The 15,466-nt window shown below is 47.3% G+C and overlaps 1 protein-coding gene across 5 annotated transcripts in view; it reads right to left on the bottom strand.

Annotated features, from left to right (window-relative positions):
• gpc5b (glypican 5b) overlaps positions 1 to 15,466 on the bottom strand; it is a 688,958-nt gene that overhangs the window by 473,380 nt on the left and 200,112 nt on the right. For 4 of the 5 annotated variants that reach the window (XM_067995585.1, XM_067995586.1, XM_067995587.1 and 1 more), the window contains exons 4-5: positions 11,683 to 11,816; positions 2,378 to 2,437 (exon numbers count right to left, since the gene is read on the bottom strand). In XM_067995585.1, the coding sequence (XP_067851686.1) occupies positions 2,378 to 2,437; positions 11,683 to 11,816 (194 nt within the window). The remainder of the gene's footprint in view (positions 1 to 2,377; positions 2,438 to 11,682; positions 11,817 to 15,466) is intronic. The other variant, XM_067995584.1, reaches the window with a different exon arrangement.

Raw genomic sequence — 15,466 nt, 5'->3', positions numbered from 1 at the left:
ATCAGTGACAGTACAGAGGGAACTCTATGGGTCAGTATCTATCAGTGACAGTACAGGGGGAACTCTATGGGTCAGTATCTATCGGTGACAGTACAGAGGGAACTCCATGGGTCAGTATCTATCAGTGACAGTACAGGGGGAACTCTATGGGTCAGTATCTATCGGTGACAGTACAGAGGGAACTCTATGGGTCAGTATCTATCAGTGACAGTACAGGGGGAACTCTATGGGTCAGTATCTATCAGTGACAGTACAGGGGGAACTCTATGGGTCAGTATCTATCAGTGACAGTACAGGGGGAACTCCATGGGTCAGTATCTATCAGTGACAGTACAGGGGGAACTCTACGGGTCAGTATCTATCAGTGACAGTACAGGGGGAACTCTATGGGTCAGTATCTATCAGTGACAGTACAGAGGGAACTCCATGGGTCAGTATCTATCAGTGACAGTACAGAGGGAACTCCATGGGTCAGTATCTATCAGTGACATTACATAGGGAACTGTACGGGTCAGTATCTATCAGTGACTGTACAGGGGGATCTCTATGGGTCAGTATCTATCGGTGACAGTACAAGGGGAACTCTATGGGTCAGTATCTATCAGTGGTAATACAGAGGGAACTCTATGGGTCAGTATCTATCAGTGACAGTACAGAGGGAACTCTACGGGTCGGTATCTATCAGTGACAGTACAGAGGGAACTCTATGGGTCAGTATCTATCAGTGACAGTACAGGGGGAACTCTATGGGTCAGTATCTATCGGTGACAGTACAGAGGGAACTCCATGGGTCAGTATCTATCAGTGACAGTACAGGGGGAACTCTATGGGTCAGTATCTATCGGTGACAGTACAGAGGGAACTCTATGGGTCAGTATCTATCAGTGACAGTACAGGGGGAACTCTATGGGTCAGTATCTATCAGTGACAGTACAGGGGGAACTCCATGGGTCAGTATCTATCAGTGACAGTACAGGGGGAACTCCATGGGTCAGTATCTATCAGTGACAGTACAGGGGGAACTCTATGGGTCAGTATCTATCAGTGACAGTACAGGGGGAACTCTATGGGTCAGTATCTATCAGTGACAGTACAGAGGGAACTCCATGGGTCAGTATCTATCAGTGACAGTACAGAGGGAACTCCATGGGTCAGTATCTATCAGTGACATTACAGAGGGAACTGTACGGGTCAGTATCTATCAGTGACTGTACAGGGGGATCTCTATGGGTCAGTATCTATCGGTGACAGTACAAGGGGAACTCTATGGGTCAGTATCTATCAGTGATATTACAGAGGGAACTCTATGGGTCAGTATCTATCAGTGATAATACAGAGGGACATCTACGGGTCAGTATCTATCAGTGACAGTACAGGGGGAACTCTATGGATCAGTATCTATCAGTGATAATACAGAGGGAACTCTATGGGTCAGTATCTATCAGTGACAGTACAGGGGGAACTCTATGGGTCAGTATCTATCAGTGATAATACAGGGGGAACTCTATGGATCAGTATCCATCAGTGATAATACAGAGGGAACTCTATGGGTCAGTATCTATCAGTGACAGTACAGGGGGAACTCTATGGGTCAGTATCTATCAGTGACAGTACAGGGGGAACTCTATGGGTCAGTATCTATCAGTGATAATACAGAGGGAGCTCTATCGGTCAGTATCTATCATTGATAATACAGAGGGAACTCTACGGGTCAGTATCTATCAGGGGGAACTCCATTGGCCAGACTCAAAATAACCGCTGATCTTAATACGTTGACAGCGGTGCCTTTATAATTGATTTCTATGTTGATGGAATTGGTTATGGGATATCGCCTGGTATAGATGGTTGCCTGCCATAAACGCGGGGGCTAAAAGTGGTGGGGACTGTACCACACAAAGGTCCAATGTACAGTGGCAACTCCGGATCCAATATTAGGTTCAAATCCAGCGCAGGCTGATGGGATGAGGGTTCTTCTCTATCTGCTGGCTGGAAAGTTGCGGTGTGATACGTGTTCGGGCATTGTCAAGGCAGAGCCGAGCTGTTGCTGGTAGACGGCAAAATACTTTTAATTTGATTGACAATCTCATTAAAGAAAATGGAAACGGAAGGGGGAGCTGTTGTGAGGTGGTGTGTTGTTGGGGCAGGGTAGAGGGAGCTCGATACAGCAGCTGCCAGTTGTTGTACTTGATTTGAGAGTGTTCGAGGCTGATGCTGAGTGACTGAAGTGCTTCACCTTATTAAGCACAATAGTTCACCGCCTCCCCCCAAAGACACATTTCGAGACACCAGGAAATAATTTTTCCGAAACCTTTACCTCAGACGAAGCACAATTAGCAACTCGGTCGCCCACGGAGCAGGTTAACTTGCGTTCTCTTACCTAGTGTTCTTTTTCATTGTCCTAGGCCTATCAGTCTTTACTTCTTTCAGAGGCAGGGAGCTGGATAGAACCGGAATCAGCAAGCATCAGGCAGACAAGCCAGCAGAGAGTTTCGGCACAAGGTGGAGGGAGGGAGAGAAGGGGAAAGGGAGAGAGAGAGAGAGAGAGAGAGGGTGAGGGAGAGGGAGAGGGAGAGGGGCAGAGGGAGTGTTGGAGGGAAGGAGGAAGGGAAGGAGAGGGAGGGAGGGAAGGGGAGAGGGAGAGAGAGGGGGTGAGGGAGAGGGAGAGGGGTGGAGGGAGGGAGTGTTGGAGGGAGGAAGAGAAGGAGGGGGAGGGAGGGAAGGAGGGGAGAGGGAGAGAGAAAACGTAAGGGAGAGGGATGGAGGAGTGGAGGAAGGGAGTGTGGGAGGGAGGGAGGGAGGGGGAGGGAGGGGAAAGGGATGGCGGGAGGGAGGGAGGGGGCAGAAGGAGTAAAAGTGCAAAAAGAGAAAAAAAGTACAAATGAAAACAATGAAACCATAATCAGAAAAATAAAATGTCATGCACATGCTTAGTGGAAACAATATCAGAAAGAAGCAAAAAGGAGCCATTTTTCCTCAGTCTGTGGAGACTAAAAGGCAGAGCAATCACTTACTGCCTTGTGATGTAGAAATTAGAGAAAAAAAACTCAACAGAAGCATGAGACGGCATCAGTGAAGTTCGAGTCACACCCAGTTGGTCAATTTGCTCATCGTGAAGTGAACAATAAGGAGTAGATTTTCCCTCCGAGGAAAAGGTAGCAAAACTGGACAGCAAGGCCTACTGCCGCCTCTCATCCCTGACCTGAATTTCCCACCCACCCCTCCGCTGCTGGGATTGCCGCTGGCTACTCTTTTCCTGCCCGCTGCATGCAAATGCTGACAGGTGAGAGAATGAGCCTGGGTTTCCTCCCCTCCCTCGCTCCCTCCCTCTCTCTCTCTCTCACCCATTTCCATCAGGTTTTGAACTGGCCTAAAAGGAGGCTTGCCTAACAGGAATAGCCACTCCTTAAACCATGACCCTTGAGATAATGCTGGGGAAAACATTGTGTATCTAAACCGACTGTTTCCATTCACTGACCAGCACAGCACCTTTTATATCTCAGGTTGTCCTTCTCTGAATGCTTGTGAGTTCTCCCTGGAAAAGACGAAGGCCAACTGTTGCGAGACCCACCTTGGGTCTATTTAAAATGGACTTGCTACGTTATAGTGATTCTGAAGTGAGTGAGAAATTTAACACAATGTAAACTTTGGCGGCATGCACTTGTTTTGAATAGATTTTCCAGCATGCTTTTCAGGTAGACAACGTGAATGAGCTTCCCTGCTCCACGCATGTCAGCACCAGAGGAGACAACAGAATGGCTTCAAGAAGCAGCATTGTTGAGGAGCAATAGGCAACGAGAGAGAGAGAGAATGTGCGTGTGTATGAGTTGTAATAAACTGGATAGCCAGGTGGTGAAGGATTGAATACTACAGCCTGGTCTTCAGTTGCTTCCAAGCCTTTATTCTCAGAGATCCACATTTACACCCACACCACACCCTAGATCAGCTCGCTTATAAATGGATACAAGAGAGTTCCCAATTGATATGCACCATCTGAATACAATTAACACTAATTGATAGAAATCACATGGATACAATTAACATGAGTGAGAGGAAAGAAAGGAAAAGAGAGAGGGCGAGAAAGAGAGAGAGAGTCCTGTTTGAAGTAACTGTGATTAAATCACTACCGAAACCACAGGCTTACTTCTCACAAAATGGTGGTTTCCAGCATGGGGGAGCGGGATAGTCAATGGAAGCAAGATTCATCTTTGATGTAAAACATTGGTGGGACTTGAATTTAATGCTTCCCATGCTGAGGACCACAAGTAAATGTTCTTTGTTGAGTCTTTTTCCCCCACTGAACACCACTTTCATGAGCAGTGGCATCACCTGACCCACTATAGTCACATTCTGGAGTCATACCTAGCACAAAGGAAGATGGTAGTGGTTGTTGGAGGCCAATCATCTCAGCCCCAGGACATTGCTGCAGGAGTTCCTCAGGGCAGTGTCCTAGGCCCAACCATCTTCAGCTGCTTCATCAATGACCTTCCCTCCATCATAAGGTCAGAAATGGGGATGTTCGCTGATGATTGCACAGTGTTCAGTTCCATTTGCAATCCCTCAGATAATGAAGCAGTCCGAGCCCTCATGCAGCAAGGCCTGGACGACATCCAGGCTTGGGCTGATAAGTGGCAAGTAACATTCACGCCACACATGTGGCAGGCAATGACCATCTCCAACAAGAGAGAATCTAACCACCTCCCTTCGACATTCAACGGCATTACCATCGCTGAATACCCCACCATCAACATCCTGGGGGTCACCATTGACCAGAAACTTAACTGGACCAGCCACATAAATACTGTGGCTATAAGAGCAGGTCAGAGGCTGGGTATTCTGTGGCGTGTGACTCACCTCCTGACTCCCCAAAGCCTTTCCACCATCTACAAGGCACAAGTCAGGAGTGTGATGGAATACTCTCCATTTGCCTGGATGAGTGCAGCTCCAACAACACTCAAGAAGCTCGACACCATCCAGGACAAAGCAGCCCGCTTGATTGACACCCCATCCACCACCCTAAACATTCACTCCCTTCACCACCGGCGCACTGTGGCTGCAGTGTGTACCATCCACAGGATGCACTGCAGCAACTCATCAAGGCTTCTTCGACAGCCCCTCCCAAACCCACAACCTCTACCACCTAGAAGGACAAGGGCAGCAGGCACATGGGAACAACACCACCTGCACGTTCCCCTCCAAGTCACACACCATCCTGACTTGGAAATATATCGCCGTTCCTTCATCGTCGCTGGGTCAAAATCCTGGAACTCCCTTCCTAACAGCACTGTGGGAGAACCTTCACCACATGGACTGCAGCATTTCAAGAAGGCGGCTCACCACCACCTTCTCAAGGGCAATTAGGGATGGGCAGTAAATGCTGGCCTCGCCAGCAATGCCCACATCCCATGAACGGATTTTTTAAAAATTCACTGCCTTTGGGCACAACAAAATCTCGGCAAACTTTTCTGCATTTTTATTACCTTTAACATAATGATTTAATGCAACAGATACTAACTCTTGGGGGATTCCCAGCTCCTCCAATGCAATCAACAATGTATCCTTTCCTCCTCAGCTCTCCTGCTGGCTTGGTTACCCAAATGCACTACCCAGCATGGTACTGAACCATACAGTCCAGCAAAGTCCCAGTCCAATCTGTGGCCCATGCTCAATTTGCTGATCCCAGCTGAGAGTTGAGTCCCGATGCAAGAACTGGGCCTCAGTTTCACTGGGCGGTAAATCCAGAGTTCCCATTCCTGTTCACTATCAACTACCTCCTTCTCAAGCGTGTGCATACGTGGACATCAAGTGAGGACAGGATCAGGTTCGGCTGTGATACCTCCCCCCCACCCACTCTCCAACACATGGTGGAATAGTCAGTTCCCACACACTGCTGCCTCGGCTCACAAATGACACATGCCCAATTGGGTGAAGTACCAATTGGTAGCTGGTGTCTATGTCGTCCCACCCCAGCAAGAGCCAGCGCTTTCAGGAGTGGAGGGGTGAATGTGAGTCTGGGGAGGGAAGACAAAACAATTTTCCTTCCTTTTTTGTTTTCCCTTCTCCAATATTCCTGTTTGGAAAGGATTCAGTCTGTAAGGCGTGCAAGGTCTTCCAGGTTACAGTTGATTGTCACGGTTGGTGCCCCATCTAAAACGTACATCTTTTACCATTAGCTCACGTAGCAGTTCTATGACCTGCATTAATCTTGGAGCAAGTTTCATCGGGAGGTTCCACATACCCAAGGTCATCTCAAGCTCTGCTTCTGTATTTGAGTGCTTCATACTTCAAACAACTTCAACTTTCTGGGGATCCTGTTCCAGACCGTTAGCAGCAACTGAGTGTCCAAAGTGTGGTTCTTGGGAAACTACGACTTACATTTTGTCCTGATTGAGCCCAAGGTTTCTCTCCCAGCGTCTCTGAAGTCATGAGATTTTTATGGTGCACATCTTGTGTCGCTCCAAACATCAGTGCCTATCTACCTCAATTCCTTCAAGTCCATCAAGAACCTCATCGGCTTTGCTCTGGATGTCTTCCTGCACTGATGAGATTCGAAATGGCACATGCGTGTAAATCCCAGGGTATTAAACGTAACTGACTTACTGCGTTCCTCACTGAGAGCTACTTGCCAAAATCTGACTTGGCAGGAAGGATGGAGAAAACTCAGGTACTGGCAGGTTTATGTCTAATGTCTTCAATCACTGGCATTGGGCAATGTTCCCGCATCACTGCTTTGCTAAGTCCTTAATATCAATGTGTATGCGGATCTATTTGGAGTTTTTCTCATCAATCACTATCAAAGATCCAACCCATGCTGTTGGCTCAGTTCTCTTTAGGCAATGCACATTATCAGCGTAATAGACATTATAGGGGTAATATGCATTATCAGGGTAATAAAAATTATACGGGTAAGAGATACTTCCTCACCTCCAGCCTTCCAGAGCCCGTTCCTCTGGACTATTGCCTTCCCTTAATCATTAAATAGTTTGCTTTAGCTCCCAGTTCTGACAAGGGGTCTACATTACTATCTGGGTGGGAACAGGACTGAAGATTAGAAGTACATGTACAGACTGAGACGATTGAATGCAGTGCGGAACATGCTGGTCACTGAGCTGCTGGGGCCAGGGAAATGTCCTGTCAGTTAGTGTAAGTTACTGGAATATACAGTGTAGCACAAGTTAAATATATCCTGGAGTCTTGCTCGATTTACCTCTAGGATTGAAGCAGAGTGGACAGCCGGTACATCCGGAATGGTGACCAGCAGAGCCAAATTAAGAACTCTTGGGGCCTCTTCACACACAACCCCCACCCTCCTCCTCGCCGATCCATTAAAACCAATCCCAATGGAGAAGGCCAGACTGCTCTTCTCAGGCGCTGGGACTCGCAAGCATTGCCAAGAGGCTTCTTCCTCCAAGGGATCAGGGGAGCGGGGTGGGCGAGGGCGTGGCCGTGGGGGTGGGCGTGGGCGTGGGCGTGGGGGCTGAACTCCTCAGGTTGTAACAGGAGGGCTACCCATTGGACATGGTTCACCGCTCCAGGCAGGGGCCCCACGTTAGGTTGGAGCCCCACGTTAGGCCCGTGTGTTAATTCGTCCCGCATGCCCAGCAAGAGTCAGGACCTTGGGCAGAGTATGTGAGAGAAAAGAACAAACAGGAAACAAAAAAAAAGTGACCTTGAAGGAGTAACTACAGAGGATTTTGAATCATGGGATTACAGTGTACGAGAGCAGTAAATAATCACTTATTTACTTAGCTGTGACCCAGCACTTTAGAAATGACATAATCAGGCTAGAGGATTAGTAAGAGGCATAATTAGCCACTCCATTAGGCTCAATGGGAAGCCAGTGGTAGAACTTACGGGGCCAATTTTCTGAGTGCACGCTGCCAGCAGGGAATCTCACCCACCAGCCACACATATCAGGAAATCAGCCATATAGCTTGGAAGTGACTTTGGTGATAGAAGCATAACATACTCATAGGACATCTTCTGTCAACTATTTTAATGGAGACATCACCCCATTTAAAATAAACAGGTTCGCGCCTGTGCTAAAATGGAGGGATGTTACACAAGTGCATCATACATTTGTCCACTAATAGGCGTTAGCCATGGCTAAGTGGGTAACACTCTCACTTCTAAGTCAGAAGGTCGTGGTTTCAAGCCCCACTCCAGAGCCTTGAGCACATAATCCAGGCTGATACTTCAATGCAGTACTGAGGGAGTGCTGCACTGTCAGTGCTGCCTTTCGGATGAGACGTTAAACCGAGGCCCCGCCTGCCCTCTAAGGTGGACGTAAAAGATCCCATGGCAATACTGAAAGAAGAGCAGGCTAGTTCTCCCGGTGTTTTGGCCGATATTCATTCCTCAACCAACACCAGCAAAAACAAGTTAAATGGTTATTTATCTCCTTGCTGTTTGTGGGACCATGCTGTGCACAATTTATCTGCTGCATTCACCTGAAATACAAGAGTGACTGTACTTCAGATAGGCAAACAGGACCTCAGGTACCAAAATCTTGCGTTGCAAAGAGTTTCAGACCTTCCACCTTCCTCACAATGAATGAGGCTCTAGCTGCTGTGGAGCCAGTGACAGAGCCTGAGGGACAACATGGGTGATGGAGGCAGATTCAATCATGGGTTCAAAAGGGAACTGGATAAGTACTTGAAAGGAAAAAATGTGCAGGGCTACGGGGAAAGGGCGGGGGAGTGGGACCAGCTGGATTGCTCTTGCATAGAGCCGGCATGGACTCGATGGGCCGAATGGCCTCCTTCTGTGCTGTAACCTATGATTCTGTGGACCAATAAAATAAAAATCTGATCTAATCGCACCTTTCAAAAGCTTCAGCTCATTGTAAAATCCTGCTCTAAATATGCTCCCCTATTCCTACGGAATTGCTGATGCACCATCTTACACACTGTCCCTTCTGCCAGGATCCTCACTGTGTTGAAATCTAGATTCATCTCACTCTCTCCTCGTTCTTTCCTGGGACCTTGGTGCCACCCAGCTCAAAGTGCTCGCTACAAAAGGAACCAGAGTTTGGAAGGACAGAATCCACAATTATATTGCTGGATGTTTTTCACAGTTCAGACAGAGTATGAAAATTTCACACACTCGCATTACAGCGAGTTACAGCAAAACTACAACACAGAAACAGGCCAATCGGCCCAACTGGTTTATGCCAGCGTTTATGCTCCACACGAGCCTCCTCGCTCCCTACTTCATCTAACCCTATCAGGGTACTCTTCTATTCCTTTCTCCCTCATGTGTTTATCTAGCTTCCCCTTAAATGCATCGATACGATTTGCCTGAACTACTCCTTGTGGTAGCGTGTTCCGCATTCTTACCACTCATTGGGTAAAGAAGTTTCTCCTGAATTCCCGATTGGATTTATTAGTGACTATTTTATATTGATGACCTCTAGTTTTGGTCTCCCCCACAAGTGGAAACATTTTCTCTATGTCTACCCTGTCAAACCTTTTCATTGTCTTAAAGACATCTATCAGGTCACCCCTCAGTCTTCTCTTTTCTAGAGAAAAGAGCACCAGCCTGTTCAATCTTTCCTGATAAGGATATCCACTCAGTTCTGGTATCATTCTTGTGAATCTTTTTTGCATTCTCTCCAATACCTCTGCATCCTTTCTATTATATGGAGATCAAAACTGTGTGAAATCACAGTGAGCCACTGAATACAGAAATATTCTACTGAAATAGCTGGAAAACCTTTGCTTTACAGGAAACATGATTGGGGTAATAAACATTATAGGGATAATTCTCATTTTTAGGGTAATAAACTTCATCGGGATAGTAAGCGTTATCAGGGTAATAAATATTATAGGGATAATACGTATTAAAGGAATAATGCACATTAACAGTTTAATAAACATTATAGGGGTAATACACATAGAATTATAAAATAATACAACACAGAAGGAAGCCATTCGGCCTATCGTGCCTGTGCTGGCTCTTTGATGTTAAAGGTCCCATGACACTTGTTGAAGATGAGCCGGGAGTTCTCGCAGTGCCTTGGACAACATTCCTCCCTCAGTCATCAAAGACAACAAACTAACTGATAGTTGATCTCACTTCTGTTGTGCGATGTTACCTACATGACAACAGTCAATGCACTTCAGAGGTAATGTATTGTGTGTAGCATCTTGGGGCACCACTGTTGTGGAATATCACACTGCCCAACCCGTTCAACACAGTTGCGACTTAAAAAAAAGCCCAACACCTGTTCTGTGCTCCTGTTCTGTGCTCCCTCCAGTTTTCCTGCCTGCTCTTCCCATGGTGTCGACACTTGCTGGGATAAAGTTCCACAAGTGCCAGCTGATCATGGGTGCTTCGTGTGCGGGAAGGGATTCACTTGCACGTCCCACCTGCAGACACACCAGCGAGTTCACCATTGACGGCAGTGGTCCAATTCTGCTGTTAAACCACATCCCAGGACTGAACCAGGCAGTTGGAGTTTGTTGCAGCTGATGTTAATAACCCCTAGAACTGGTCTGAATTTTAATATTCTGGACTTATATCTCTATGCCTTAGAGAGAGTGCAGAAGAGATTTACTAGAATGATTCCAGGGATGAGGGACTTTAGTTACGTGGATAGACTGGAGAAGCTGGGGTTGTTCTTCTTGGAACAGAGAAGGTTGAGAGGAGATTTGATAGAAGTATTCAAAATCATGAAGAGTCTAGACAGAGCAGATAGAAACTGTTCCCATTGGCAGAAGGGTCAACAACCACAGGACACAGATTTACGGTGATTGGCAAAAGAACCAAAGGTGACATGGGGAAAAACTTTTTTACGCAGCGAGTGGTTAGGATCTGGAATGCACTGCCTGAGGGGGTGGTGGAGGCAGATTCAATCATTGCCTTCAAAAGGGAACTGGATAAGTACTTGAAAGGAAAAAATTTGCAGGGCTACGGGGAAAGGGTGGGGGAGTGGGACTAGCTGGATTGCTCTTGCATAGAGCCGGCACGGACTCGATGGGCCGAATGGCCTCCTTCCGTGCTGTAACCTTTCTATGATTCATGCAAGTGAATATTTCGTCTATGAACCTAGACAATGAGTGTTGGTAGGTTATTTGGCCATGGGGAATATCACAGTCAAGTCTGATCTAGTGTTCACTCAATATCTACAAACACGTACACCTTACAGAAAGAGTCATAGGATAAAGATTAAAAGAAGGAACTCTAATTTTCTTCCTTCTAGCCCAAGGGCACCGAGGCCGATTGTAGCTTCCCTACTGCAATCTCAGGAGATATCAGCGAACTTACCAAAGACCGAGGACCAAAACCTGGGATATTTTCATGCCAGCTCTCACCTCACCATGGTTCCCCATAAGGTGCTTTTCCTGTTGTACCATTTTCAAAGCTGACACATTGCACAGGGCACCACTGTGCCAACACACGGTGCCACAATGGGACGTTTGGCTGAAACTGTGATTCTCACTGTCTGCCTTCAGTCATGTTATTGGAAGAGGCACCAGGTGATACCTCGACACTTCACTGCACAGACAGAGGGACAAATTAGATTGATCGGCAGCCCAATATATAACCACTCCTGCATACTTCCCAACTGGACGAGGAATGATTGGTTGTCCACCTGCCCAGGGAATGATGCACGACCACAGAGGACCTAAAGAGAAGAACCTTTACATTGACCAAACGCTACTGACAGCAGTATGTCCTTACCTTCTTCTCTGGGTCAGGTTGGCGAATTGGGCCACAGCCTGGAGTTTGAAGTCGGGCGTGGCTGGGGTCCGTACCGTGCTGTCCAGCAAGGAAGCTATTGCTCTCTCTTGGGGCTGGCCACAAACCTTACTCACCTGCAACGCAAAAGCACACATGAACATTCAATTCCTTTTTGTACATAACGAGTGAGCCTCACTGCAAATGAAACATGGCGCAAAATAACAGCAGAACTGTGGCTGGGTTCAGCATCTTTTTGGTTCTTAACGTTGAATTTTTATGAATCTTGTTTCAATCAGGCGTGCAAACAAGCTCAGAGGGAGTTAGTGACTAGGAAGGACACAATAAACTTGAGTGTGTCAAAGCTGAATTAGTGCACAGTTAAAATACCAAGGTGGGCGAGTTAATGATAAACTGCTGTTAACTCAGTACCTTCAGACTCTCCCCAGATAATTCCCTCATAACTTCAGCATTCAACCATCCATTGTGAGTAGTTTAAGATGCTGTTGGGCTACCTTTTGCTTCCTGAATGCTCTCATTTATAAATAACTGTACTATGCTGCCTTACAGAGAGGTTATATAGAGGCCTGCAGCTAGCCATTAAATCAACTTGTATTTATATAGTGCTTTAACTAAAAAAAAAAATCCTACGGTGCTTTGAAAATAAACGGAATGAAATCAGACGATGGGCCAGGGAAGGGGAGCGACTAGGAGGGGGAATGGAAGACTAGATTGAGGAGATGGGCTTTGAGAAGGTTTGTACGAGGAGGAGCGGGCGATGCGGAGGCGGAGAGGTTTGCGGAGGGTTTTCCAAAGAGCAGAGTTGAGGCGGCTGAAGGATCTGCCCCGAATGGTGGGCCAATGGGGTGGGGGGGATGCACAGAGGACTCGACTCAGGGGAATGGAGGATTTTGGAGGGAATATAGAGCAGAGATTAATGCGCCAAAAGGAATCTCGTGTCCTCTACTGAGCACTCATGTTGGTGCGCAGTTCCAAAAGTCGCCCTCTGAGATCTCATCCATGTGGCCAGGCACGTATGAGCCTAGACAATAAGTGCTGACAGGTTACTGAACTGTGAGGGACACTGCAGCCTAGTCCTGTCCTCAGCTCGCACCTACTGCAGGTATCTCCCAGCAGGAGGCAGAGGACAATGATCAGGACAAGCCACTCCAACCATTTTATCCATCCCTAACGTAGAGGTAATAAGGCTACTTTTAGCCCCACTATCATCTCGCCAGCTAACTCAGCACAGACTGGGGAACAACCAACCCTTGAGCTGCAGCCTGCCAGGGACAGTCCCCAAGGGTCCCAGGCTGTGGCCTCCAGCCACTGGATTTCCCGCCCTGTCCATTTGGCCGGCTGCTGGGCGGGAAACGGAATTAAAAAATGATAATGAGGTCCTGCGGTTAAGTACGACAGGGTCTCCGTATCCCCGGCCTTGCCGGGTTCTTCGGCCATTTTCGGTCTCCCCCCGCTCCCTCCCCGCCACCCCGTAAATATCGGGACCAATCTCTCTCATCGACAGCAGCAGCTATAATAAGGGACTGTTCTAACAACAGCCATTTTATGACCCGGGTTTTTAATGTGAATGTAAAATAACTACATTTTAGGCACATAATCATCATGACCTTTTGGTCAAGAAAAACTTGGCAACAAGATGAAACTCCATGATACTTTTGAAACTGAAGGGCTTTGCTTAAAGGAGCATTGTTATCTGCAAAAAGTGATGACAATTAAGGTTAAGGGATGACCTGATTGAGGTCTTCAAGATTCTGATGCGCTAAATAGTGCTGGATTGATTTCACTGGCCAACGAGATAATAACAAGAAGGCAGAATGTAAGAAATAAGAGCAGGAGTAGGCCATACGGCCCCTCGAGCCTGCTCCGCCATTCAGTAAGATCATGACTGATCTTCTACCTCTATTCCACTTTCCTGCCCTATCCCCATATCCCTTGATTCCCTTAGTGTCCAAGAATCTATCGATCAGATAAATCATAAAAAAGAATTAAAGGGGAGGTTAGGGAAAAAATTCTTTACACAGAGGGCGGTTAGAATGTGGAATTCTTTGCCATAAACCACTGTTGAAGCAGTCCAAAAATACTTCTAAAAGGGAATCGAAAAAGAGGAACAATGAAAGGTATGGGAAGTGAGAGTTGGATTAAAGCAAGTGGCTCATTTGGAGGAATATACCAGTGCAGCTTGATGGGACGAATAGCTTGTTTTTGTGCTGGAACATTCTAGGATCTTCCTTGGCAGAAATGGCACAAAGTATTTTGTTGTAGAGAGGGGTACAGCTACAATCTTATCAAATAATTGCTCCCCTGCTCTTCTACGAATAGTGCCATGGGATCTTTTAAATCCACCTGAGAGGGCTGACGTGGCCTCGGTTTAACATCTCATCCGAAAGACGGCACCTCCAGCAGTGCAGCATTCCCTCAGTACTGCACTGGAAGTGTCAGACTAGATTATGTGCACAGGTCCCTGGAGTGGGACTTGAACCCACAACCTTCTGACTCAGAGGCGAGAGTACTACCACTGAGACAAGACTGGCACAAATTATGTGTGATGTGGAGATGCCGGTGATGGACTGGGGTTGACAATTGTAAACAATTTTACAACACCAAGTTATAGTCCAGCAATTTTATTTGAAATTCACAAGCTTTCGGAGGCTTCCTCCTTCCTCAGGTGAATGTTGTGGAAATGAAATCCTCGAATCCTTCGCAGAACAATGCCTGATGATTACAGACAGTCTTTCCAACTGCCCGTTGCCACGGCAATCACAGTGTGCAGACAGAGAGGTGTTACCTAAAAGGCCACCGAATATACAAACCACCAAAAAAAAAACAGAGAGAGAGAGGCAGAAACAAACATAGAAAAGACAGCAAATAACCCGTTATATTAAAAACAGATAACATTTGTTCGCTGGTGGGGTTACGTGTAGCGTGACATGAACCCAAGATCCCGGTTGAGGCCGTCCTCATGGGTGCGGAACTTGGCTATCAATTTCTGCTCAACGATTTTGCGTTGTCGTGTGTCTCGAAGGCCGCCTTGGAGTACGCTTACCCGAAGGTCGGTGGCTGAATGTCCTTGACTGCTGAAGTGTTCCCCGACTGGGAGGGAACCCTCCTGTCTGGCGATTGTTGCGCGGTGTCCGTTCATCCGTTGTCACAGTGTCTGCATGGTCTCGCCAATGTACCATGCTCTGGGGCATCCTTTCCTGCAACGTATGAGGTAGACAACGTTGGCCGAGTCACAGGAGTATGAACCATGCACCTGGTGGGTGGTGTCCTCTCGTGTGATGGTGGTATCTGTGTCGATGATCTGGCATGTCTTGCAGAGGTTACCATGGCAGGGTTGTGTGGTGTCGTGGACGCTGTTCTCCTGAAAGCTGGGTAATTTGCTGCGAACGATGGTCTGTTTGAGGTTGGGTGGCTGTTTAAAGGCGAGTAGTGGAGGTGTGGGGCTGGCCATAGCGAGGTGTTCGTCGTCATTGATGACATGTTGAAGGCTGCGGAGAACATGGCGTAGTTTCTCCGCTCCGGGGAAGTACTGGACGACGAAGGGTACTCTGTTGGTTGCGTCCCGTGTTAGTCTTCTGAGGAGGTCTATGCGATTTTTCACTGTGGCCCGTCGGAACTGTCGATCGATGAGTCGAGCGTCATATCCCATTCTTACTAGGGCATCTTTCAGCGTCTGTAGGTGTCCATCGCGTTCCTCCTCGTCTGAGCAGACCCTGTGTATTCGCAGGGCCTGTCCATAGGTAATGGCCTCTTTGACGTGGAAGCT

This window comes from Heptranchias perlo, chromosome 13, assembly GCF_035084215.1.
Source record: "Heptranchias perlo isolate sHepPer1 chromosome 13, sHepPer1.hap1, whole genome shotgun sequence".
NCBI classification, from domain to species: domain Eukaryota; kingdom Metazoa; phylum Chordata; class Chondrichthyes; order Hexanchiformes; family Hexanchidae; genus Heptranchias; species Heptranchias perlo.
The sequence above is the reverse complement of the archived record's forward strand: the minus strand, read 5'-3'. Positions and strand labels throughout refer to the sequence as shown.